This window comes from Chamaea fasciata, unplaced genomic scaffold (genome assembly GCF_029207755.1).
Source record: "Chamaea fasciata isolate MVZ Bird 193981 ecotype frontalis unplaced genomic scaffold, bChaFas1.0.hap1 SCAF_1022, whole genome shotgun sequence".
Taxonomy (NCBI): domain Eukaryota; kingdom Metazoa; phylum Chordata; class Aves; order Passeriformes; family Sylviidae; genus Chamaea; species Chamaea fasciata.
In genome coordinates, this window is record NW_027095107.1 from 10264 (window position 1) to 33047 (window position 22784).

Below are 22784 nucleotides of genomic sequence, written 5' to 3' on the forward strand. Positions count from 1 at the left end.
GCTCCTGGGCACAGCTGCTGTGCCAGCACTGATCTGCCCCCAGCTCTCATCCAGAGAAGAGAACCAAAGGGGGATCTCTGCAGAAAACTTGCCTGCCAGATCCTTGGGTTCCTTTAAAGCCACCAGGAGTGCAGCCCCTCATTGACACAGTCTGTGGCCACAGGGAAGGTGGAGAGAAACAAAATGAGAAATGGCACAAACAGTGACACTGCTTTGTGGACAATATTATAAAAGTAAAACAAAGGAAAAGAACCTCCAAAGTAAAGCAACAAGAGGTATCAAAAATGACTTTTATGACAAGTGATTTTGAGAAACTGGCCAGCAGTTTAATGTTTGTGAAACCATCCAGCCATCAGTCTTCCACACTGCAGCCTCGAGCTCCTGCTTCCTCAGGCTGCAGATGAGGGGGTTCACGGCTGGAGGCACCAGCGAGAACAGAACTGACAGGGCCAGATCCGGGGATGGGGAGGAGATGGAGGGGGGCTTCAGGTGAGCAAACATGACGGTGCTGAGGAACAGGGAGACCACGGCCAGGTGATGGCGGCAGGTGGAAAAGGCTTTGTGACATCATCCCTGCTCAGACGGGATCCTCAGCACAGCCCTGAAGATCTGCACAGAGGAGAAAACAATGAAAACAAACCAACCAAATACCAAAGAGGCACTAACAGCCAAAAGTTCTTTTCTTACCTGGCGGGTTGGAGGCTGGGGGCTGCTGCTCCCTGGGGAGCTGCTGGAAGCTGCAGGGCTGGATCCTGAGCACCTCCCGGTCGAGCGGGGGCAGCTGCCCCCCGTAGAGCTCCAGGAAGCGGCTGGGGGCCCCCTCCTGTCCGTGCAGCCACAGCCGCTCCCCGTGGAAGCCGAGGAAGTGGCAGGGCGGGATCCGCAGCACCTCCTGCGGGGCGGGCAGTGGCCGCTGCCCATAGAGCTCCTGGAAGCGGCTCGGCCCCTCCCGCCGGGCCGGCCCCGGCCGCTCCCTGTGCAGCAGGTGGAAGCCGCAGGGCGGGCGCCAGGCGAGCGGCGGCCGTTCCCTGGGCGGCTGCTGGAAGCGGCCGGGCCGGGGACAGCGCAGCTCCCGGCCGTCCGGCAGCACCCGCTCCCTGTGCAGCAGAAGGAAGCCGCGGGGCGGGCGCCCGGGCGGCAGCGGCGGCCGCTCCCTGGGCAGCGGCTTGAAGCCGCAGGGCGGGCGCCTGCGCCCCTCCCGCCCCGCCGCCGGCCGCTGCCTGTTGGCCGCGCTCCGGCGCCTGATGCGGAGCAGGAGGTCGGGGCGGTCGCGGCGAAACCAGGGGTTCCTGTAGTGGAGCCAGGCGCCGGCATCGCCCGGCGCGGCTGCGCCAACCCAGCCCGGCCCCTTGCGGAAGCCGTAGCGGTTCAGCTGGCGCAGGAAGCTGCCAAACTGCGTGGCCCGGAAGGTGTGCGGGGCCGGCCCCTGGGAGCCGCCCGGGCCGAGCAGCTCCCGCTCCAAGAGGGAGCGGTCGATGAGCAGCCCCCGCGCCTGGCTGTCCCAGCGCACGGAGCGGACGCGGGGGCTGTTTGCCAGGCGCCACAGCTTGGCGGGGAAGGTGCCGGCGCTGAGCCCGGCGGGCAGCGGCAGCTCCGGCATGGCGTCCATCGCCGACTGTGGCCACAACGACCGGAGACCAACGGCCGCGGCTCGGTTCGGCTCGGCTCGGCTCGGCTCGGCTCGGCTCGGCTCGGTTCGGCTCGGCTCGGCTCGGCTCGGCTCGGTTCGGCTCGGCTCGGCTCGGCTCGGTTCGGCTCGGCTCGGCTCGGCTCGGCTCGGCTTGGCTCGGCTCGGCACGGGAAGCCCCTGGGCAGGGTGGGCTCTGGGAGCTGTGGTGGACTCTGTCCCCATGCTGCATCCTGTGCCTGGGTCACCGTCGGTGACGGAGGAAAAGGCCATTGCTTTGTCTTGGCTGGGGAAAGGATGAAAAGGGGACATTAGAAAGCATTCTTTTGGCCACCTTTTCAGCAGACTAACTGTTTTTTTCTCGCCATCTCTGCCTGTTTTTTGCAGAGTTGGAACATTTCTCATGATTCGCTGTCAGCAACAGCAGCAGGAAGGGGCAGTGATTTTGTCAGCATTGTCATCAAAACGCTAGTGCTGCCCCATGGATGGATGTTGCTTTATGCCAGGGATGAAAGACCTTCACTTGTAGGGAGCTCACGCCGCTGTCTTCCCAAATGACGTTGCCATTTTCTTTCCTCAGGAATCGCTTCTTCTGTTTTTCCCCCCATCTGGGGAGATTTCCAATGCAAATGCCTCCTGCAGCCAGCTCTTGCCAATGCAGACTGACCAAGGAGATCTTGCAATGGACAGAGACTCCCTAGAGCTGGTGTGGAGAGGTGAGGGGGGAAGGTTTGTCCTTTAGTCTTGAAGTCTTGTTGGGGAGCTGATTGTGCTTGGGGGCACTGACAAAAATGATGTGTCCTGAAAAACCACAGAGACTTTGGGGTTGTCATGTTGGGGCAGAAATTTCTGTCTGAGAACTTTTTGAAAAGTTTCAATTAACCTTTTTTTTTTTTTTTTCTTTTTCCCTGCAGAGATCCTTTTCCATACCTTTTGGGGAACTTCCCTCTGCTGGTCTCCCAGGTCAGGCCATTTCCCAAGGTTCCTTCCCAAAGTGAGGAGTAGCCCATGGCCTCCACTCTCCACTGGAACCAAAGGAAGCACAGAGCTTGCTGTTGTGGGAGAAGAGCTTCTCTTTCCTTTCCCTTTGGGGCAGGTTGGTATGTTCTCATTTGATAAAGGGAGGTTTAAACTCTGGAGGTGTTGCATTTCAAACTGCTCCAGCCTCGAGCTCTGGTGTGGGTATCCTTGGACAAAAGGCCTCCCTGTGTGAGCTCCCAGTGGGCTGGTTCAGTAAGGAAGTTGATATTTCAGGCTTGTGACTGCTGAAAGCAGTTGGTGTCTGGAGGTGTCCGGAGCTGAGAGCGACTACTTTTCTCGCCTGGCTGCAGAAAAGGTAGCTGGAAAGTGGGGATTGCACTTGCAGAGATGGCAATCAGGGGTGTTTTCCAAGAAATGGGCTGGCAGAGAGGCAGGTCTTGTGCTCAACTGGCTGTGTGTTTGTTTTGGTGGTGGGGAGATGTTGTAATGAATCAGCCGAGACTCCATATCCTTCATGCAGATAAAGCCAATTCTTTATTCACATCGCTTCTTTTGTCCAGTTTTCAGGGACCTCATGCACCACACCCGTTGGCGGGTAGTTTTCTTACTGCCTCATTTATTGGTCAGAAGGTCATTTGTGTGGATGTGCTAAGTTTCAGGTTGTTTCCATTTTTCCTTGGTGGGTTCTGATGGAACAGAGCTAATATTTATGCAGATGCACTTGTTTTTCTCCCTAAGAATAGGCTGTTGTGTGAACAAACTTCTCTTTCTCTAAACAGTTTTCAACTGGGAGCTTGCAGGCTATTGCTAGCTGCTTAGCTAAAGTAGCATGGCCTCATCCATATTCCATAAGACCTTTCTTTAATAACATTTTTACCTGTCTGCAACAGGGAGAGTCACAGACACAGACACCAGCTGAAGCAACAGTGTCATTTACTATCATGCAGGAGTGCAAAGACAAATCAGAAAAGAAGAAGGTAAGCAATGCACCTTATCACTGGTACAAAAGGTTGCCTCTAGTGGTTAAGAAAGATACATCAGCAGACACCCTTTTTACTTTATCCTTCATCCAGATCCACTCATCAGGTGGGGAAAGCTGTCCCAGCAAAGCTCGGGAAAGTCACTGCGAGGAACTAGGAAATCCTACACTGCCTCCCCCTTTCTTGGCCACCAGGCTTCTGACTGCACTGTGAGAGTAGCCCAGCTTTGACAGTGCTGAACGAGCAATCTGACAGACCTTCTGGGGCAGGAGATCTGATTTCCTTCTCCTCTTGGTTTTCTGCCAGAGCCTGTCCAGGGCTCAAGGAGGAAGCAAGGCCAGATGTGGCCTTGTCTGGTTTCTTCATGCTGAAAGGTAAAGACGTGTTTCACCAATGAATGAATGCATAGATCCTAATGATAGTAACACTTGGTTAAGGAGCAGATCCATTGAAAGTTTGGTTGGAAGGGTCATCCAGAGGGCAGATTTAGCTCAGGGCCTGTTGTTCAGGCCTTAGTCCTTCAGTATTTTGTGGTGCAAATCAATGCCCTGGAAAGCTGGAAACAAATGAGTCCCTCTTGAGCACGTTTCAGAGCGGGAGCAGGATTAGCCCTGCAAGGCCGGGCTAGGGCCAAGAGCAGAGGGCCAGCAGGCTGCATTTGCCCAGAGGCAGCCGTCCAGACCAAGAAGGCCACTGGTGCCCAGGGCCTGAGGTGCCCGAGGCTGCCTCCCCGCTGTGCAGCTCTGCAGAGCCCGTGGAGCGCAGGGTCCCGGGCAGCCAGGGCGGCCTGGCTGCCTTGGAGCACGAGGGGTGTCCCAGAATGCTGCGGCCCTTGGCTTTTTAACTGTTGCTCAGAGTCTTGTCATTAGTCCACACTGTCTGACATGTTTTCCTTTCCTCTGGCATATTGAAGAGAGCTTTTTGAGAAAAGTGGCTGATGTAGCTTCTGCTGGTGCTGGTGCTTTTGTCTGCAGGTCAGGGCAGGTGGTTTGAACCAAGGACGGAGTCCGCAGTTAACACTGCAGTTTTGCCAAGCCAAGAAAACCATTCACAACTGGGTGACCGATGCTGAGCAGCTTTGCTAGTTTTTGGAAAGTTATCACCTTAAAAAGCCCAACAAATGTTCCTACATGAGGGTACCAGCAGTGTCCCAAAGATCCCAACTTTTTCCACCTCTTTTCTGTGTCTTTGGTGTTTCTAAGTTCCCCATTCCCCAGCAGGAATGAAAGCATGTATGATAATGTGAGTGATTTGAGAGCTCTGTGTTGTGCCCTGCCACATCAGCGTTGATGACAGGCTGGACATGGACAGGTGTGTCGAGTTCAGTTCATCCCAGTTCTGTGCCAACAGCAGCCCCAAGATGCCGAGAAGAACAAGGACGGTGGGTGGGTGTGCACGCACAGCCCTGTGGCCTGACTGCTGTGTGGGCAGAAGGTTCTCAACAGCAGTACATCTTCACTCCCCCAAGTGGGAAGAATATATCAGATCTATATGAAATGAAAATATTTATGAAACTGCACTCAATGGTACATATTTATATGTATCATAGATGCAATTTATCAAATATAATGCTGCATATTCTATATTTTGATATGCCATAATCAATAGAATATATCAAATAAAGAGTTGATCTTTCCCTAAGCTATTGCCTGTGGGTCCTAGAGGCCATCTCCTAGTGTTACTACATTTGTGCCTTCTGGTACTAGTTCTTATAGCAGCAACTCCCCTGGGAGTTCCTCCAGGGAACTTCACAGCAAGGCCTTCCATCACTGTCGTGGCTGTGGGAACTTGTTGCTTGCCATTTCTCCCCCAGAATCCTTGTGGATTCTGGAGCATGTCAGCACAGGTGTCCATGGCCCTTCCTTCATCCCCAGCCTGCAGCACTCACAGCCCTGCGGCCTCCCCCTTGCTGCAGCTCGTTTGCAAAGTGCTGCCAAAGGCAGCGGAGCTGGCTCAGGATCCCTGTTGGCTCCTGGGCTCCAGGATGACCTTCAGAGGGACACTTGGAGCGCTTCCTGAAGAGCTGCCCGTGGCATGGCGAGTGGATTTGTCCTCCCTGGGTGCCTCTGGTTGGAGCTGGATGCTCCGTGGAATCCCGGAGTTTTCTCAGCAGCCTTTGCAGCGAGTTCTCAGCCAAGGTGTGGCTCTGCTGCCATCCCAAATCTGCACCTGCCTTGCCCAGCCTGAGTGCAAGTGGGGCATGTGCTGGGCACGGATGGAGATTTCCATGGCCAAAATCCTCCAGTATATAAAACTGCTCATTGCTCTGGACAGCACAAATCACAAAACGCCCATCGCAGTTGACAATTGTAATTTCTTGCAGATTCCTACAGCTGCGCTGCTGATCGACAAATACACCAGAATTGATTTCACATGGAAAATGTCATTTATTACAAATTGCTACACCTGCGCTGACAATACAGAACTATGCTGATGTCAATTTGAGTCTTAAAAAAAAGGAATTTATTAGATTTTTACAACAATGCCATGTAAAAATATAGAAATATCCACTTCAGTTAAGAAAACTTAATTTATTGCCAACATCTACAACAAGTCACTAGACACAGAGATCAATTAGGTGTTTAGCAACTTAATTTATTACATATTACTGCAAGCCTAAAGCCCATCTAGGAATACAAAAATATCAGTATTTCTATCTAAACCGTCGTCTACAAAGATCTCAATCGATACAATGACACAACTATACATCTCCATACATGTTTAAATAGAAAGATACACCCAGATACACCCACCTCAAAATACAGAAGTCAATACACAGATGTAAATAGAAAACTGGATATATTTACTTCTAGGAATACCAATATACCTATTTAAAGAGCCATATAACTCCAACTGCATGAATAGAAATACCTACACAACTCTATTTATAGGGAATAAAATTAAAACACACATAGAACAGCATACTTACATATACATATACTTACATCCATACATACATATGTTATTACAAAGATGTATGCATATATACAGACATATATATGTAGCATACATTTATAAATATACAAAGATACATACAGAAATATTCCTATACAAATAGTAACTTGCATATATAAATATCCATGTAATTATTCCTCTCTATGCTACAGTCCATATATCTTTAAACAGAAATCTAAGCAGAGGGATTCCCGCCACCCCATCTTCAAAGCCTTTCACTCTGTTCTTGCTTCCTCCCCTGCAGAGCAGCACCCCTGGACAAGGACAGCAGATGGCACTGGCTCAGGGGACAGTGCCTGGGGCCACCGGCAGCTCCCAGCGCTCCAGGGACAGCCGGGGCTGGAACTGCTGCTCCGCCCGGCCCGGCCGCCAGCTCGGACCCAGCGCGGCAACAGGGGACACAGGGGGCACAGGGGGAGAAACAAGAGCTGAAACAGGCAGCTGAGCGGGGGAAAAGGTAAAAATGCAGCCTAGACCAACACAAACATCACTCTATCCATCTCTATCAATTCACAGACCGTCACAGGGCTTTGCTTTGTGATGTCAGGGCACGGTTGCCACGTGGTCGTGGTGACATCGCAAGGTTGCCTTGGTGCCCGGAAGGCCTCAGGGGTGTCAGAGCAGCTCTTGGGCTTGCTCGGTGCAGGAACTTGGTCCTGTGCTTGAGGCTTTTGTCAGTGGGCAGCTGCCGACTGACAGGAGACTCCTTTTAGCTAGCGTTAGAGCGCAGTCTGCAAACTTGCACAGCAGTTGCCATAATGATTGGGCAACTCGCCGCTGCAGTTTTCACTGTTTATGGAGTTACTTATTCCTGCTATTTCCTGACTAACCTGGCACGTAAGTAGAGGTTTTCCCTGGGTGTCACCTCACCTGGTTTTTGTGTCTTCCTGCTCTTTCTTAGTGACTGAGTTGATTTGGAAACAGAAAGGCCATTGGGATGCCGCTTGGGTAAAGGTGCTGTCAGCACGTTCAGCTCAAAAGGGGGTGTGTATAGCCACGGCCGTGCGGCCAGCATTTGCAAGGGAGCCTGCAGGAGTTGCGTTCCCTCCGTGGGAGAGTCTGTGGCAGCAGAGTTTGCCAATTCCTCCATTGCTGGGTCAAGCAGGACAACTTTGAAAATGTAGACTGGGAGGCCTTCTTGGAAGGTCTTCTAAAAATGCTGCGGTTGTCTCCAGTTTTCTCAAAGCATCTGCTTCATTTTCCCTTGTCCACTGCAGGTCACCTGAGCCAGGTATTCAGAGGTGCTGATCCCGAGGTGAGTAAGGAAAGAACATTTGATGTTCCTGGTGTTTAAAATTGTGCAGCAAGCTGTGAGCTTGGCCTGTGGCAGTAGAGTGTAGAGGGCCAGCTGAGTAGGCGGCAAGAAAATCCATTTCCATGTCTGCAGCAGCAAGAGCAAAGGCATCACTGCCTATTTCCTAATTTTCCATTTCAGAGCTTTAAAAGAACTAAAAAGATCAGTTTTGCAGAGAGAATGTGCTTCCTGATAGTAGTCGGGGGAATATGTAATTTGGAGCCATTTGCAGTGTCCAGTTGAATCAGGTCATTAGAATTTAGTCAGAGTGACTTAGAATCCCCTTGCTCTCAAAGTTGATGATTTGTGCTTAGTAGAGCTGGTTCTAGAGCTGAAGAGAAAGAAGGTTCTAAATGAGCCTGTGTCTCACGCTCCTGTCTGTCCACAGATCCCAGAACCAAGAGCAGACTCTCCTCTGGCTTCCTCTGCTCCTGGACAAGAAGCCAACGCGGAGCCAAATGACCCCAAGGCTTCAGCTGTGGTCACACCACAGCTGGAACTTTCCCAGACAGTAAGTGCCACTTCTGGAGGGTGCTGTCTTTAGTGCGAGGCAGAGCTGCAAGTTTCTGAGCAGCCAGCTCTTGCTGTTGGTGGCTGAGGATGCCGAGTGCTGCAGTCCTGCCAGACCTAGCCATTCCCCTCAGCCAGTGACAGCTGGAAAATGGGCTTTGAGCTGCCATGTTTAGGCCCCAGCTTGCTGGGATTCTGATAGGGGCCAGCCTGGAGCAGGAAGGTTCCCTGTCTGCAGAGGAGGGAGCATGCCAAAGGCACTGTGCTCAGCCTTGGTGGATACGTGGGGGACGCTGTGGTCTGGGGACACCTGTCCCTCTCCACAGACGTGCCAAGTACCCACAGGCACCAAAAGTCTTGATCTGAGAACACAAGCTCTTTGGGGTGGTTCGTGCCCATGAGCTTCTTGGCTGTGCTTACCCGGGAGCATTTCAGAGACATGCTGGGGATGTGGAGTTGCTCTTTGAAGACAGGGATCTTGGTGCCTTTGTTGCCAGGTTGTTCTTTTGCCTCTTCAGGCGGAGCAGTCAGTAGCAGAGCTGACAGGCACTCGGAGTCCACCTGTCTTTTGGCTTTTAATAAGCTGCTAAGAGATGATGTGTTGTCCGTGAATCTTTGGAGGGCATCTCTTCTCTTGTGTGGCAAAAGACACGTTCCCTGTCAGCTTCCAAAGAGGCTGTTGGAGCTTCAGCCCCAGATGGAGGCTGATTGTACTGCTAGTGTCACAGTGGGACAGAGTGAAGGGCAGGGAGAGGGGAATTCAATGGAGCTCTTGGGACTGAGGAGGCCAGGAGTCCCCCAGGCACTGAAAGCACAGAGCCTTGTCATCTGCAGAGATCAGCACTGGGACAGGAGGGTTACAATGGAAGCAGAGGTGGGCAGGGAAGCAGAAAGAAGTGGCTGAATGAATATGATTAGTACACTGAAAAAGGAAAAAGCTGAGCCTGATGGCATCTCCCAGTCACTTGCTCTGCATTTGTGTGTACAGAACGTGGAGGCAGAGGCACAAGCAGAACCGCCCAAACCTCCGAGTGACACGATGGCAGCGAGGAGGAAGAGCAGGGAAGACATCAGGAGAACTGAGGATCAATGGAAACTCCATCAGGAGAGGGGCAATCAACAAAACCATGTAAGCGGAGGAGTAGTAGCCACTCCCCTGATGGAAGGTTCTGTCTCCTGTTCTTTACGGAACTTTGGAGACAAGCTGGAGGCAGAGCTGCAGAAAACTCGGGCTAGGATCAAGGCATGGGAGAAGAGGCTGGAGGAAGAAATGGAGATTCAAACAGAATGCCGAGCGAAAATTTGTCTCCTCCTTGAGAAGCAAGAGGCTCTACAGAAACAAGTGAGTGAATGAGCAATAGCCACTGCAGTCACCAACCTGGTGCTTTCTGCCCTTCTTGCCTTTCCCCTGCAGAGCAGCAGGGGGGTGGGGTGATGCCTCTGAGTGCCGTCCTGCTCCGGTGTGTGTCACAGGCACTCTGAAGGACACTCCCTGCTCTGCTGAATCTCAGCTGCTGCCCTGCACAGTGTCACTAGTGCTTTGGCCTTTTGGCCAGCAGTCATCTGAATGCATTCCTGCTGGCCTCTTCCCGCTCTCCTTGTTTCTTGAGATGTTCTTGCAGGTGAACACGGTGACCCAGATGGATCTGGAAAGAAGCTGTCTGTATCCCTTGTGAATCTGGTCCTCTCCCTTTCCTCACAGTCGATGACTCTTGGCTGACAGGGACAAGCTGGACTCTCTGACTGCTTTGTTCTCTTTGACTTGAGGTGGAAGTGTTGACATCTCGCCTGGCAGCCTGCAAAGATTTCCATCAAGTGACTGGCAGCAAGGAGGCCCAAGATTCCTGTGAGGCACAGAAACTGTCCCAAGCAGCAGCGCTGCCGGTTGGGCACGTTCAGAAGATGCCAGAGGAAAAGAGGACTCCATGGGAGAAGGTAGAACATTTGAACAAAGAGCTGCAAGTGTGTCTGCAGCCCTTGGAGGGGGAAAAGCGTCCTTGGGAGAAAGTGGAATGGTCATTTTTGCAGTCACCCTTCAGAAAACCCACGCAAATGCATTTTGGAGAAAATAGACAATGAATCTGGCCTTGCACTCCAGTCAAACCAGCCTTTGGCTTTGAGCCATCCAGTTTGAGGAGTGGACATCAAAACAAACCCATGGCAGAGCCCTGCATGTGGCTGACAGCATCTTGCTAAGGGCTTGCATTTGAAATGGGATCTGGAGCTAATCTCTGCCAGCCACTTTTCTTTCTGACACCAACTCCTTTGTTGTCTCAGATCTCCACAGGCTCTTCTGTTGAACCTGCAGGAGCAGCAGTGTCACCTGAAGGCACTAGTGCTGGCCAAGCTGTGCAGTGGAACCCGGGCAGTTCGTTCATCTCCAGCACTGACACGGCTTCTGCTCAGCAACAGGAGATGGAGGATGATGAGGATGAGTCCCTGGAGCTCCTGAGTATGTCTTGTGTCTTTCTTCTCTGAGGGACAGTGTATGGTGTGCACGTGCCAGCACAGCTGGACCCAATGATCCTCCTCACTTTGGTGTCCCAGGAGCATTTAGGGCTCCCCACAGGAAAGGCTGTGCTCCAAGGCAGCAAGAGAGTGCTCTGGGTGTTCCCGCTGCCTCTGAGGGCAGCTTGGACGTGCCTGGGGTTTGCCTGAGCTTCCCCATCTGCTAAAGGCAGAAGCAGGGGTTGTCCTTGCATCAGCAGAAGGCTGTGAGCTAGCAAATGATCTGGGCAAGTCCTGTGTGCTAGTGGCCAAACTGGACAGAATAGTCAGCTTCCTAAATTCTCCTTAGACTCCTGACTTCTCATCCGCCATCCGAGCAAAAAAAACCTTCACGGAAATTGATTGGTTTTGGCATTTTGTCTTCTGGTTGTGGTTTTAGTTTAGGTTTTTTTACGGATTTTTTTTGGGTAGAGGTTTTTTCTCCATCTTGAAGGAGCTCTTCTGCCCCATGTGTCTTAGTGGCGTCATTTTGATGACTGTTCTTATTTACCACTACTACATCTGCAGGTTTTTTAATGAGAATATTATATATTTGTCAGTGAGGACTCTTTGGAAAGAACATCAGGTGACAGCAGAAACAGAGAGCAAGAGCTGGTTTTTTTGTGCCCCCAATGAAAAAAACCAGATCTTTTTATTACAATCAGTATTTAATAACCTAGTTTTGTTCCTAGAAAGATGCATCCAAGAGACATAGGCCTGGGGCATGATCAGATAAAAGTGCGCTGTGGGCATTTCTCAGGAGTGAGCCTCCAGCCCCTCTGCTGTATATTCCTCAGATCCATGACACTTTTTCCTACCTGATTCCCAGTCATTCCCATGACTGTTAGAATGCTACCCACTGGCCCAAGCCCTGCTCAGACCAGTCTCTAGGAAAACACATCAAGTCCTTTGTGATTCTACAGCACAAGTCATTGAAGCTGCTTCTTGCCCAGAGCAGCTGCCAGTCCTGTGCCCTCAGATAAGACCTGGTGGGGCTGAGAAGAGAGCCCAGCTGACTCTCTGTCTCCCGTCACCTGTTGGCACAAAAGGGCACTGATGTGCACCTGGGTGTGTCTGCTCTCCAAGCCAATCCTGCTGTGTCCTCAGTGGGGGCACCAGCTTGGAAGGGGCTGGGTGTGGCCGTGCCTTCTTGCCATTGCTTGTCAGTGCTGGTGCCTGGGCTTTGGCAGCTTTGTGGCGGTGGCTGCCCTGGCCCTGAGGGCTGGTGTGAGCGCCGAGGCTGGAGCCTTCCTTAGCTGGGAGAGTCCCGCTGCCGGCCGGCCGCTGCAGCGCGGAGCTGCCGCGAGGCAGCAGCCCCTGCTCTGGGCCGGCTCCTGCACGGCCTGGGCTGGGCTCACAGAGGGTCAGCATCTCCTCTGGGCAGCTGTCCGTGTCCCGCCGGCACCTGAGGAGCACTGCTGTCCCTGCTGCCCTTGCCCGCTGCGGGAAGGTGGGCACGTGTGTGGGGCTGAGAGGGCGAGTGCAATGGCAGGGACTGATCCCTGCTGTCAGGGGGAGGAGAAGCAGTGTGGTTCTTCACGTGGGCCACGGGCAAGGGCGTCTTCCAGCTCAGCCTGCTCATCAAGGGTGAGGGTCCTGCTGCTGAAGGCCCCTTGGGATTGGTTAGAGCATGAGCTGCTTGGGTTTACAAAGGGAAAGGCATTCTTTTGGTAAAGTGCTGCAAGGTGGGGAAGATGCCCTCCTCTCCTGGGAATGCATCTCCCTGTGCTTTGTTTTCTGCCAAGGCATCTCTTCAAAGGACTGTAGAAAATCATTCTCTGTGCTGGCCTGCTTGTGCTGCAGAGCTGCCTGTCTTGTTGCAATTGTTGTTGTTGTTGTTGTTACCCAGCTGGCCACAAAGGACTCAGAAGGCCAGACTGTACAGCCCCAGCAGGGCTGCCTTTTGTATCTCTTGGATGGTGGGATGTCTGCTTTCAAGTGAGCATCTTGCATTTTGTTTCCCTCAGGGCAAAGGGCGAGCATGGAAAATCCCCGAAGGAAATACATGGAAGAGGAAATTGTTGGCAGAGGGTGAGTCCAACCACAGTTACTTGTACGCAATCATGGGGCAACGATTTGCTGCTGGAATATCTGTCAAGGGTGAAGTCAGGCAAGCTGCAAACATATTCAGACACTGGGGTTAGTCTGCCCCATCTCTCAGTACCAGCCAGAATTTGGAAGTGTGGTCAGAAGGAATTGTCAAAGACACTTGGATTTCATTGCCAGAAACAGCAACCACCCCTTTTTGTAGCAGGCAGATAACTGTTTGAAGGAACATTTCTTCCCAAGAGTTTGCTGAAGGAAATAGTGTGATCAGGATGAAAACTGCCCAGTTTAGAAACTGAAATCCAAGATGAAAGAATCACCTGGCCTTTTGAGCTGAGGCACTAAACCCCAATGCTTCAGAAACAGGCTCAGTGCCCATGCACTGGAGAGGAAAATGCATCATCTGCCTTCTGGCAGAGCCCTCCTGCATGCTGCAGGTTGGAGGCATTTCCAGCAGACATCTCCTGTCTTGGCTGGCTTTCACTCCAAGGTCTAAATGGCTTCTCCTTTCTTTGCTGCTGTTTTGTTTCTAGGGCTTTTGGAGAGGTTTGCAGAGCCATCGACACTGCCACAGGACGACAGGTAAATGTCAAGAGCCCCTGCAGATTCTGCTGCTCTCCAGGGCTTTCCTCTCTCGTGTCAGCTGTGGCTGCAGCTGTGGCTAGAGCTGTGCTGCAAAGGCACAAGAAGCACAGACTGGTGCCAGCCTGCCAGCTGCATTTGGGACAGTCTTTGTCCTGCTCAGCTGCCAGAAGGAAGGCAAGGGGGGCAGCGGTTCCTTTCAGAGAAGGACGCTCTCCCTGGCTCTCAATTGCTCCAACAAAGGTGGTGCCTTGGAGCATCTCACTGCTCTCTGGGGCTACGGCTTCAGAGTCCTGAATTCCCATTTCTGGCTGCCAGCAAATACATCTGAATGTTCCTGGCAGTTCCTTAGCCACCTGCAGTGCTGCACTTGGGAACTGCACATAGGGAGAGATCTGCAAGGCGTCCCTGAAAGCCCCAAGCCCTGCCTAGAGCCCAAGATGTATCCACAGAGTACCAAGGCACGCATTTCTTCCTCTGAAGTACGGACAGAGAAACAGAGAGTGTGCTCAGAGCTTTGGGGATGAGAGTTGACACACCATTTTTAACAAGTGGACAAGGCAAAATGTGGTCAGTGGCCACGTGTCCTGGAACTGGCCCCCAAAAGAGCAGAGAAATGAGCTGTAGGAATGTCAGTTCCTAATTACTCCTTTGTCTAATCGCAAGGCACTTTGGCAGAGCTCACCTGTGTCATTGCAAAATCACTCGCTCCATGTGTGTTTTGGTCTCCTTCCACCAGCTTCTAAAGTTACTGATTTTCTGTGTCATTCTAGGTGGCCATCAAGAAAATCAATCTTCAAGGACTGAATAGGAATCAACAAACACTAAATGAAATCATGATCATGAAGAAGAATAAGAGTCCCCATATTGTGGATTATTTAGACAGGTGAGTGGTCATGGTCTCTTCCCATGAAGGTTTGTTTACATAGTTAAAGCATGCGAGGTTAAAAACCCACTTTGGACACTGGCAGAAAATAGAGCTGTTAATAATCAGTTAATTATTATTTCTCTACTCATCTCCAGTGGATGGGAAGAGAGTGTATTTTGCCTGCATGTGTCTTCCCTGGCTTTCAAACACTGAGTTGGAACATTGGCCAAAAACCTGAATCAACCCTCCCATACTAAGTAAGCTCACTGCCTCCATGTTGTCTCAGGATTGATTTTTTCAAGTTTCTTCAATGCTGATGAAGCATGCTAGAGAGGATTTCCCTTGGATTGTTGCCTCTTTTCCAGGGCTGGCCATGCCAGGAACACTAGGTGTTCCTTTCCAGAAATACCATGCGGGGCAGGTTTTTCATCTTGGCTGATACTAAACTGTACTTTTTGCTTGCTGGCCATCTAAAATATCTCCTTTTTCACAGATGTGCTGTTCTCCTTGAGACTGCACAGACTGCAAACAATGCACAGCCTGGAGGGAATGTCTATTCCTTGAATTCTGTCTATGTCACAAAGGGACCCGGAAACAAGAATCAAGCAAAGAAACCAATGTATGCATGTTCATCTGCATGGCCTTGTTCCCTTCTTTCAGCTACCTTGTGCTCAACGAACTCTGGCTGGTGATGGAGTACATGGATGGAGGCTCTCTGAAGGATGTCATCGCTGAGGTTCGCCTATGTGAACACCACGTTGCAACCATCAGTCGAGAGGTGAGGGATCCCATCTGTGTGTCCCAGGGCTTGGGCAGTATTGTCTGGGAAAGGGGCTCAGGACAGGAGCGATTCCGTGAGCCAGGCTTTGTTTCTGTGTGGCTGATATGCTCTGGGCAAGCAAGAGCATCTCAAGTGAACTGCCTGCCAGTGCCCCTGCACTCACTGGACTCTGTTCTTGTCCTCTTCTCTCCTGCTGTTGCATTCTCACTCTGGCTCTTGTATTTGCTCTTCTCCATCTTGCCTCTCTAAACTTTAGCCTGTCTGCACTGCATTCCTTGCCTGTAAAAGCAAAGGTGGGGGTGGCACTGTTTGAAAGCAGCAGCAAAGAAGAAAGACTCATTTCTCTGAGTCCTCAGCTGGAAAGGTTATCAGTGCAGCCAGAATGCTCTGTACTTCTGAGCACATGCACTGCAGCAGCAGTCGTCCTGGCTGGTTTGCAGGGCAGAGTCTACACCAGCAGTTGCTGTTGCTCTTTGACAAGCTGACATGCCTTTCTTTAGAAAGGTGCTGCTCTGCCTGTGTTGGAGCAGCGAGCTCTTGCCCTCAATGGCACTGTCTTCTGCCATTACTCCTCATTCCCCTGGAGAGGGAATCTTGGAGAGCTCTTTCCTTTCTTGTGTGATGAAATCACATCACTGATTTTTGCCCTCCTGTTTCTGGTTTCTCTCTCAGTGCCTGCAAGGACTGCATTTTCTCCATTCCAACCACGTGATACACCGAGATGTGAAGAGCCTCAACATTCTCCTCAAAACGGATGGCTCTGTCAAGCTGGGTCAGTATATTCTTGGGCAGGTGCAGCGTTCCAGGGATATGTGGGCTGTGGGGCTGCTTTTGAGTGAGTGCCAGCCCCCCCAAAATGGTGCTGGTGGCAGTGCAGGGAGCCTGTTGTGAGCTGACCACGCGGTGGCAACGTGCACAGACCAATGGCAAGGATCGAGCAGTGCACAGTGGCATTGCTCTGTGTGTGTCCCTTCCAGAGGGAGGGGGCTACAGGTCTAAAGCTTCAGGGGAACAAAAGACACTGCTGGAGGCCGTGTAAAAAATGTGGGGATTTTTGAAGCAGCCAGCACCATATTTCCTTGGCTAAAGTCCTGAGGAAACAGAGCAGGGACAGTTGTCCAGGAGATTCAGCAGCACATTCTCCAACTTCAACTGGGCAATTCTTTTCCTTGCTTTCCTAATTGCACAGGATTCAAATAAAAACCTTCTTTTGCTTTCTCCCCAGCTGATTTTGGCCTCTCTGCTCAACTCACCCCTGAGCAGAGTAGACGGAGATCGGTGACCGGGACTGCTTGGTGGATGGCGCCTGAAATTGCAAAAGCTGAGTCCTATGGCCCCAAAGCAGACATCTGGTCTTTTGGAATTGTGGGCATTGAAATGGTAGAAGGAAAACCTCCTTACTGGAATAAAGGTCCTCTCGTGGTAAGGTGTAAATACTCTCTGATCCCGCTGTCTTTCTCCCCCATCCCACGTTCTATGTGCCATTGGACAAAATCCCATTGCCATCTGCTGGAACTACTTCCACCACGGTCCCTTTCTGAAAATGTCCCTGCAGCACATCAGCATCTGCTGGGGTTTTGGTTGCATCCGTGGGGGAACTCAAGCCTTAGCCCAGGTAAACCATCTCCCTTCTCAGGCAATATTGGGCTTTGGCTTAGAAGTCCTTCCAGCTCTTTTGGCTTTGTAGATGGCCCTAATAGCAGCAAACAAGCATCTTAGAGCTGCTGTTATCTTTCCTGAAATGAAGGAAAGAAACCTAAACCCAACAAAGTTTCTAAAACAGTGGTTTGGAGAGAAGTGTACCCCCATTCTTCTCACAGGGAAACTTGCCTTAACTGAGGGATTTCCTTTCTTTACTTTTAATTACCATTGTTTTCAAGAACCAAGGAAAAAGCTTGATGACTTTAATAGCAGCTGTGCTTAAGGGACCAACAAGTGCTGCAGAGATGCTTTTCATATAATACTCCTTGGAAATACTAGAGTGAGTTAGTAGAGCAAAGTCCCTCTTCCAACTAGCCTGTCAAGCTGGTCAGGTGAATCCTCGGAGAAGCAAAGGTGCTTTTGCTGATGTAGTTTCCACTAAGGAGGTCAGTCAATGAAATCAGCTGCCAGGGCAAGATCTGCTGGATGCTGGAAAAGCTGTGACTGCATCAGGCTTTGGGTTTTTTGTTGGTCCAGGAAAGTCATCTCTTCCTCTGTGCCACGGCAGAAACAGCCACTGCAGAGTGCAGCTGAAACAATGGGATCTGGGAGAGCAGTTCCAGATGTGAAAGAAGCATCTGAGAGACTCGTCTTTCCTTTTTCTCCAGGCTCGATTCCTGATAGCCATCAAAAGGATCCCAGAGCTGCGGCAGCCCAAGCTCCTCTCCCCTTTTCTGCGTGACTTCCTGAGCTGCTGCCTGCAGAGAGACGAGGAGCGGCGCTGGTCTGCCAAGGAGCTGCTGCAGGTAAAATGCCAAGGGGCTGCAGGGGAAACAGTGTCCCAGGGACGGGCTCCTCCTGCACTGAACTGCCAGGCATCAGATGAGCCTCGTCCTCCTCGCCTCCACTCTTGGTGCTGTTCAAATGAGAACAGCCAGGAATCCTAGACTGGGCTGGGCTGGCAGGGACCTGTAAGGGTCATCTGGTCCAAGTGCCCTGCAATGAGCAGGGGCGTCTTTAAAGAGATCAGGATGCTCAGACCTGAAATATTTCCAGGCCTGGGGCACTTAGCAGCTCTTGCAGTAAGCTGTGCCACTGTTGTCCCACTGTTGCTCCTTAGACCTACTCTGACTCAATCCCCTTTTCACTGAAAAAAAGATTACCCTGCCTTTGGGGCTCTTAGCTTGGAAAGTAATGGTTCATTCTTGGCTTTTTTGTTTTCCTTTGTGCAGCATCCATTTGTAACATCGGCCAAGCCTACATCCAGCCTGGTGCCACTCATCCTTACATTTAAGAAGTAGAAGGAGTTGACAGGAATGGACCAGTCACTTAAAAACTTTTTCTTCCATCACCAGCATCATAGAGGATTGTAGGGTAGGATTGTAGCTAGGATTGTAGAGTAGGATTTTAGCCTAGGATTGTAGGGTAATATTTTGGCCTAGGATTGTAAATAAAGTTTCTGAAACCTCAAGTCATTTTGACGATTCTCCTCCTTCTGAGCCTGTGAGAATGCTCAACATTTCCTTCTGAACTGTCCATTTTTGCTTAGAGGTGGAAAGTGAGATTGATGCCCTCTTTGGTACGGTTTGAAGGGGGAGTAGGCTCTTCTTTCGTCATGCTCTCCGGACCGCAGTGCCTTTGGAATATGGCCCAGGGGCTGGGTTTTACCCAGCTGTGGCACTTGTGTTTGAGGCAGAAAGGGCAGTGGCATTTGCAGGCAGAACCAAAGGACGAGTGGGGCAGCCCAAATACCCTGTGCAGATGCAGGCCTTGAGCTCTGACTCGAGAGCCTTTGGGTTGCTGCCACTTGCATTTGTATCCCTAAGTGCAATCTCTTTGTCTGGGGGAGAGTTTTGCCCAAGTGAGACAGCAGAAAGATCAGGGAGGCTGCTGGGAAAGGCGCAGAGCTGGTGCAGAGCTGTCAGCGGCTGCAGGGTGAGCCCAGGCCCCGCCTTGCCCAGGCTGGAGCCCCGGCAGAGCCCTGGCAGAGCCCGGAGCAGCCTGAGCCGGGGCAGAGGCAGCTGCAAGGAGGCCCTTGGAGCTGCAAGAGGCAGCAGCCCGGCCCTGGGTGCCTCTTGGGGGCCCCGGGCGCCTCTTGGGGGCCCCGGGCGAATCCTGCGCTCTCAGAGCCCAGCTGGCAGCCGGCTGCTCCCGAGGGGAAGCGTGGCCGTGCTGGGCACAGCACAGACCGGTGGCATCGGCCGTCCGGAGCGTGCACAGGAGCAGAGAAAGGCAAACCACAGCCGAGGGCTGCCGGCCTGGCTGAGGATTGCCACCCTTGTGCCGGCTGCCCTCTAACTCCTGGCCAAGGCGAGCAGTGTGTGCAGCGCTCTGGGCACAGGGGAGGGAGCCGGGCTGCTCCGCAGGCTCCGGCACAGGGCAGCCTCCTTCAGGCACGGCGCTTCTGCCGGGGGAACCGAGGCCAGCGGCAGGCAGGGACAGCTTGTCAGGTCACATCTGCAGGAGCCGGGGCCTCACGCGGCTCTGGGAGGAAGCGCCTGCAGTGCTGGAGTTGTGCACTGAGCCAGAGCAAAGGGGTGAAATGCAGAGTGTTCTGCAGAAATATTCCGGGGCACCAGGCCAGCCTGCTTTGAGCTCTCTGGCACACAGCAAGCACTGTGCAATGCAGCCCTGAGCTGCTGGGAGAGGGGTGTTAGAAAGGAGCCAACTCTTAGATGAAATTAAATGGGGCGACAAAGTCATCAAAGCCAAAGAGAACTGTTTCTTAGGAAGGATTCACCTGAGCTGGGTGTGTATCTCCCTCTCCCAAGAGCCAAACACACACACAACACACACACAGAAAATGCTGCTTTTTATTGCCTTTCCCAGCCCAGGGCGAACCATGTCCCCTTTCCCTTTGGCCAGGAAATAGGAAACTTTTATTCTGTCCCCACCGCCTCCTTTTCTGTCCCCTCCCCTCTTCTCCTACTTCCCTTTTGGTTTGGTCTTCACGCTGGCCTTTCTCCCAGCTCACAGCAACACCCAACAAATCAACTAGAACCAATCCAAACTCTAAATAACAACCCCAAGAACCAACAGCTTTCGTTCTTTCTTCTAATAACTCTGCAGCTGCAGCAAAATATTACCTCCTATCTCACTGAGGGAATCGGGCATGAGCCTGTGGCTCGTGCTTGAGCAGTGAACTGATTTGGAAGGGAGCAGAAGGGTTTCAGTAGGCAGTTTGTGTTTTTCTTCTGAATTGCTGAAGGAAAGACACACTCTGGCTTCAGTCAGCAAAAACATTTTCAAGGTGCATTGAGGACATGCTTGTGAGCAATTCCCAGAGAAGGCAGGTTTTGAGAAAATGTTGAACTGTAACAAATTGTGAATTCCCTTTGCATTAACAGAGTGTTGAGCCCTCTATTCCTCCAGAGCAGTGATTGGTGTGTGCAAGTGGCTACCTTAGCCTTGAGAATAGAATAGTCCTCCTAAGAAGGTAGCTGGAATGCATTCAAGGGGAAAAGAGTGGTTGTAGGAGGCTCTTGGGCATCAGAGGAGAATTGCAGGAATGGGATGTTCCCCAAATGACCACCTGAGACTCTCAAGAGAGCCCTACTCTCCTGTCAGTAACTTCTGAGAAGTGGTTTAAATATGTCAACTAATTTGAGGGAATGTTTAACCTGTGAGTTTCAGCAAAGTAATGAGTAGGTCTTGTTTCCATGGTTACAAATGAGTAGGTGGGATTTCTGGCTGAGCATGTGTTAGGAAAGTGATTCCCCACGCACCCAGCACTGAAATAAAGTCATGCCTCCTTTCTCACACCGAGCTGGCACCAGGGATCGGAGCCCTTCTTGGTAACTTTGATTTTAGTTGCTTCTATTGAAAGGTGAAAATGAAACCTTTTCCAGCTGTTCCCCTCGGGTTTACATTTCTGGGGGCCAAAGCTCTGTGCTGCAGGTGGCCCGGGTGTGTGCAGAGCAATGCAGCCTCCACAAAGCCCTTGGTTTCCCCACAAGTCGTCATGATTTGTTGCCAGGTGTGCCCAGCTGTAGCAGGAGAAGGAGCCCGCAGTGCAGTGGGCGCCGTGCCCTGCCCAGCCAGGGCTCTCTGGCACAGAGGAGCAGCAGCAGCACCTTTCAACCCACTCCTGCCCTGGCCTCACCTGGGACACAGAAGCCTCTGGAAATCAGCACCACCTGGCCCCTTCCCAGCCTGGAGCAGCTCCTGCTGGTGGGCACATCCTGCACTTCTACTGCGTCCGAACAGGAATCAAGGCACAGGGGGAGACGGACATACAGAGAAGCCCTGGGCTAGTGCAATAAATGGGCAAATGCATGGGGGAATGTGTTAGGAATCATTTCAGCTGTCATGCCAATCCTGCCTTCTCTCCTTTTCTCCTTTCACGTTTCCTGTTCTTTTCCCTCTCACATTTCCACCCCTTCCCCCTCTCGAGTCTCACAGTTTTCCTGTCATGTTTGCCTCCCAAGTTTTACTTCTTTTCCCCACCCTTTTCAGCTCCCTCTCCTCACACTTTGCCTCTCACATTTCCCCAACTTCCCGCTTTTTCCTGCTTTTTTGTTCTCTCATGATTCTCACAATTTTCCCCTCACTTACCCTGCCCTTTTCTCCCCTCATGCTTTTCTCCTTTCCTCAGTCATTTTTCTCCAAGTTGTCTCCTCATATTTCTCACTTTTGCCCTCATGTTTCCCAGGCTTTCCCTCTTACATTTCTCCCACTTTTCCCCTCACGTTCATCATTCTTTCCCCCTCATGTTGCTTATACTTTTCCTCTAGCATTTTGTGCCCTTTTTTCACTCCTGTTTTCTGCCACTTTTCCCATCCAACTTCCCACCCTTTTTTCCCCCCTAATGTTTTCTGCCTTTTTCTGCCCTCTGGTTTCTCCCTCTTTTCCCCTCAGGATTCTCACAATGTTCCCCTTACATTTGCTGCCTGTTTCTCTTTCTCTGCCTGTAATTTTCTCACTCTCTTCCCCTCACATTTCCCTCCATTTTTTCCTCTATGTTTTTCAGCCTTCCCTGATCATGTTTCTTAGAATTTTCCCGTCATATGTCCTGCCTTTTCCTCCTCTCACCTTCCTCTCCTATTTTCACTCACATCTTCACCATTTTCCCCTTAGTTTTCTCAGCCTTTCCCACTCAGGTTTCCTTCCCTTTTCCTCCCTCACACTTCCCTCCTTTTTCCACTCCCATTTCTCACACTTGTCACCTCATGTTTTCTGCCTTTTTCCCCCTCATATTTCTTAACCCACTGCTTCCTGTCAGTGACTCTTCCTCTTCAGTAGTTGATGAGCTTCTTTTCTTCTTTCCTGCAATCCCCTCCTCCAAAGAATGGGTGCCAGAGCAGCGCTCCAAGAAGCTCCTGCCCGTGTGTCTGCTGAACAGAATGGCTGTGCTCGACTTGAACAATCTCGTGAAGAACAACCTAAACTGCAGTGGACTTTCAATTCCCTCTATTCTTCATAGTGTTCTAAAGAAATGGGTACCCTGAGGGATACACGTCGCAGGTGAGCAGCCGCTGCACCATCCGCCTCAAGCAGATCCCATCTCTGTTTTCATCACCTCACACTCACTGTGACTCCTGCCTGGATGAAACCACTTGTGATGCTGCTTGATGCTAATTGGAGTCCATGTGCACAAGATGTGCTTTTAGCCCTCTTTCAAAAAAAAAAAAAAAAAAAAGTTTTTATTTTAAAACGTTCAGTGCCTGGAGTTTCGTTCTATTTTCCCCTATTTGAATTGCCTTGACATCAAAGTACTGCCAGTTGGCGTTCCAAACTGGCTGGTCTGTGTTTGTGTGCACAGAGCAAAGGTGCCAGACCGTGTCCTTTTCCCGGGTGTCCATTAATGTCCATTCCAACAGACACTGCAGGGGGGCTCAGCCTGCCCCACACAGGATGGCAGCCAGAGGGCTGAGGCTGCGCCTCCTAGTGAGATCAGCCGCCCTGGCAGCCCGGCCCCAGCCGCCATCTTGTGTGTGGTTCTCCAGCCCTGGCCGCCATCTTGTGTGTGGCTCCCTCAGCCCTGGCCGCCATCTTTTGCACTGACCTAGTCCAGCTCTTAAGCGAATGCGTTG

General features: G+C 51.5%; 1 protein-coding gene and 1 long non-coding RNA gene across 2 annotated transcripts; both read left to right on the forward strand.

Annotated features, from left to right (window-relative positions):
* The first annotated feature begins 3707 nt into the window (after nt 1–3707).
* On the forward strand, nt 3708–8241 carry LOC136284494 (uncharacterized). The gene is made up of 3 exons (XR_010719214.1): nt 3708–3962; nt 7761–7798; nt 8226–8241. It is a non-coding gene; the product is annotated as an uncharacterized lncRNA (long non-coding RNA).
* Nucleotides 8242–14258: 6017 nt separating this feature from the next.
* Nucleotides 14259–22123, forward strand: LOC136284495 (serine/threonine-protein kinase PAK 1-like). Its single transcript, XM_066174841.1, has 6 exons — nt 14259–14348; nt 14991–15108; nt 15784–15883; nt 16337–16533; nt 17421–17558; nt 22039–22123. The coding sequence occupies exons 1-6, from the start codon at nt 14299–14301 to the stop codon at nt 22087–22089; spliced, it is 654 nt and encodes a 217-aa protein (XP_066030938.1). The 5' UTR covers nt 14259–14298; the 3' UTR covers nt 22090–22123.
* The last annotated feature ends 661 nt before the right edge of the window (nt 22124–22784 follow it).

Excerpts from the sequence above, each read along its gene's own strand:
- LOC136284495 (XM_066174841.1), top strand. The coding sequence starts at position 14,299 with ATGATCATGAAGAAGAATAAGAGTCCCCATATTGTGGATTATTTAGAC. Across the intron at positions 15,884-16,336 it reads GGATGGCTCTGTCAAGCTGG|CTGATTTTGGCCTCTCTGCT; the intron begins GTCAGTATATTC and ends CTTTCTCCCCAG. Across the intron at positions 17,559-22,038 it reads CTGCCAAGGAGCTGCTGCAG|AATGGGTGCCAGAGCAGCGC; the intron begins GTAAAATGCCAA and ends CCTCCTCCAAAG.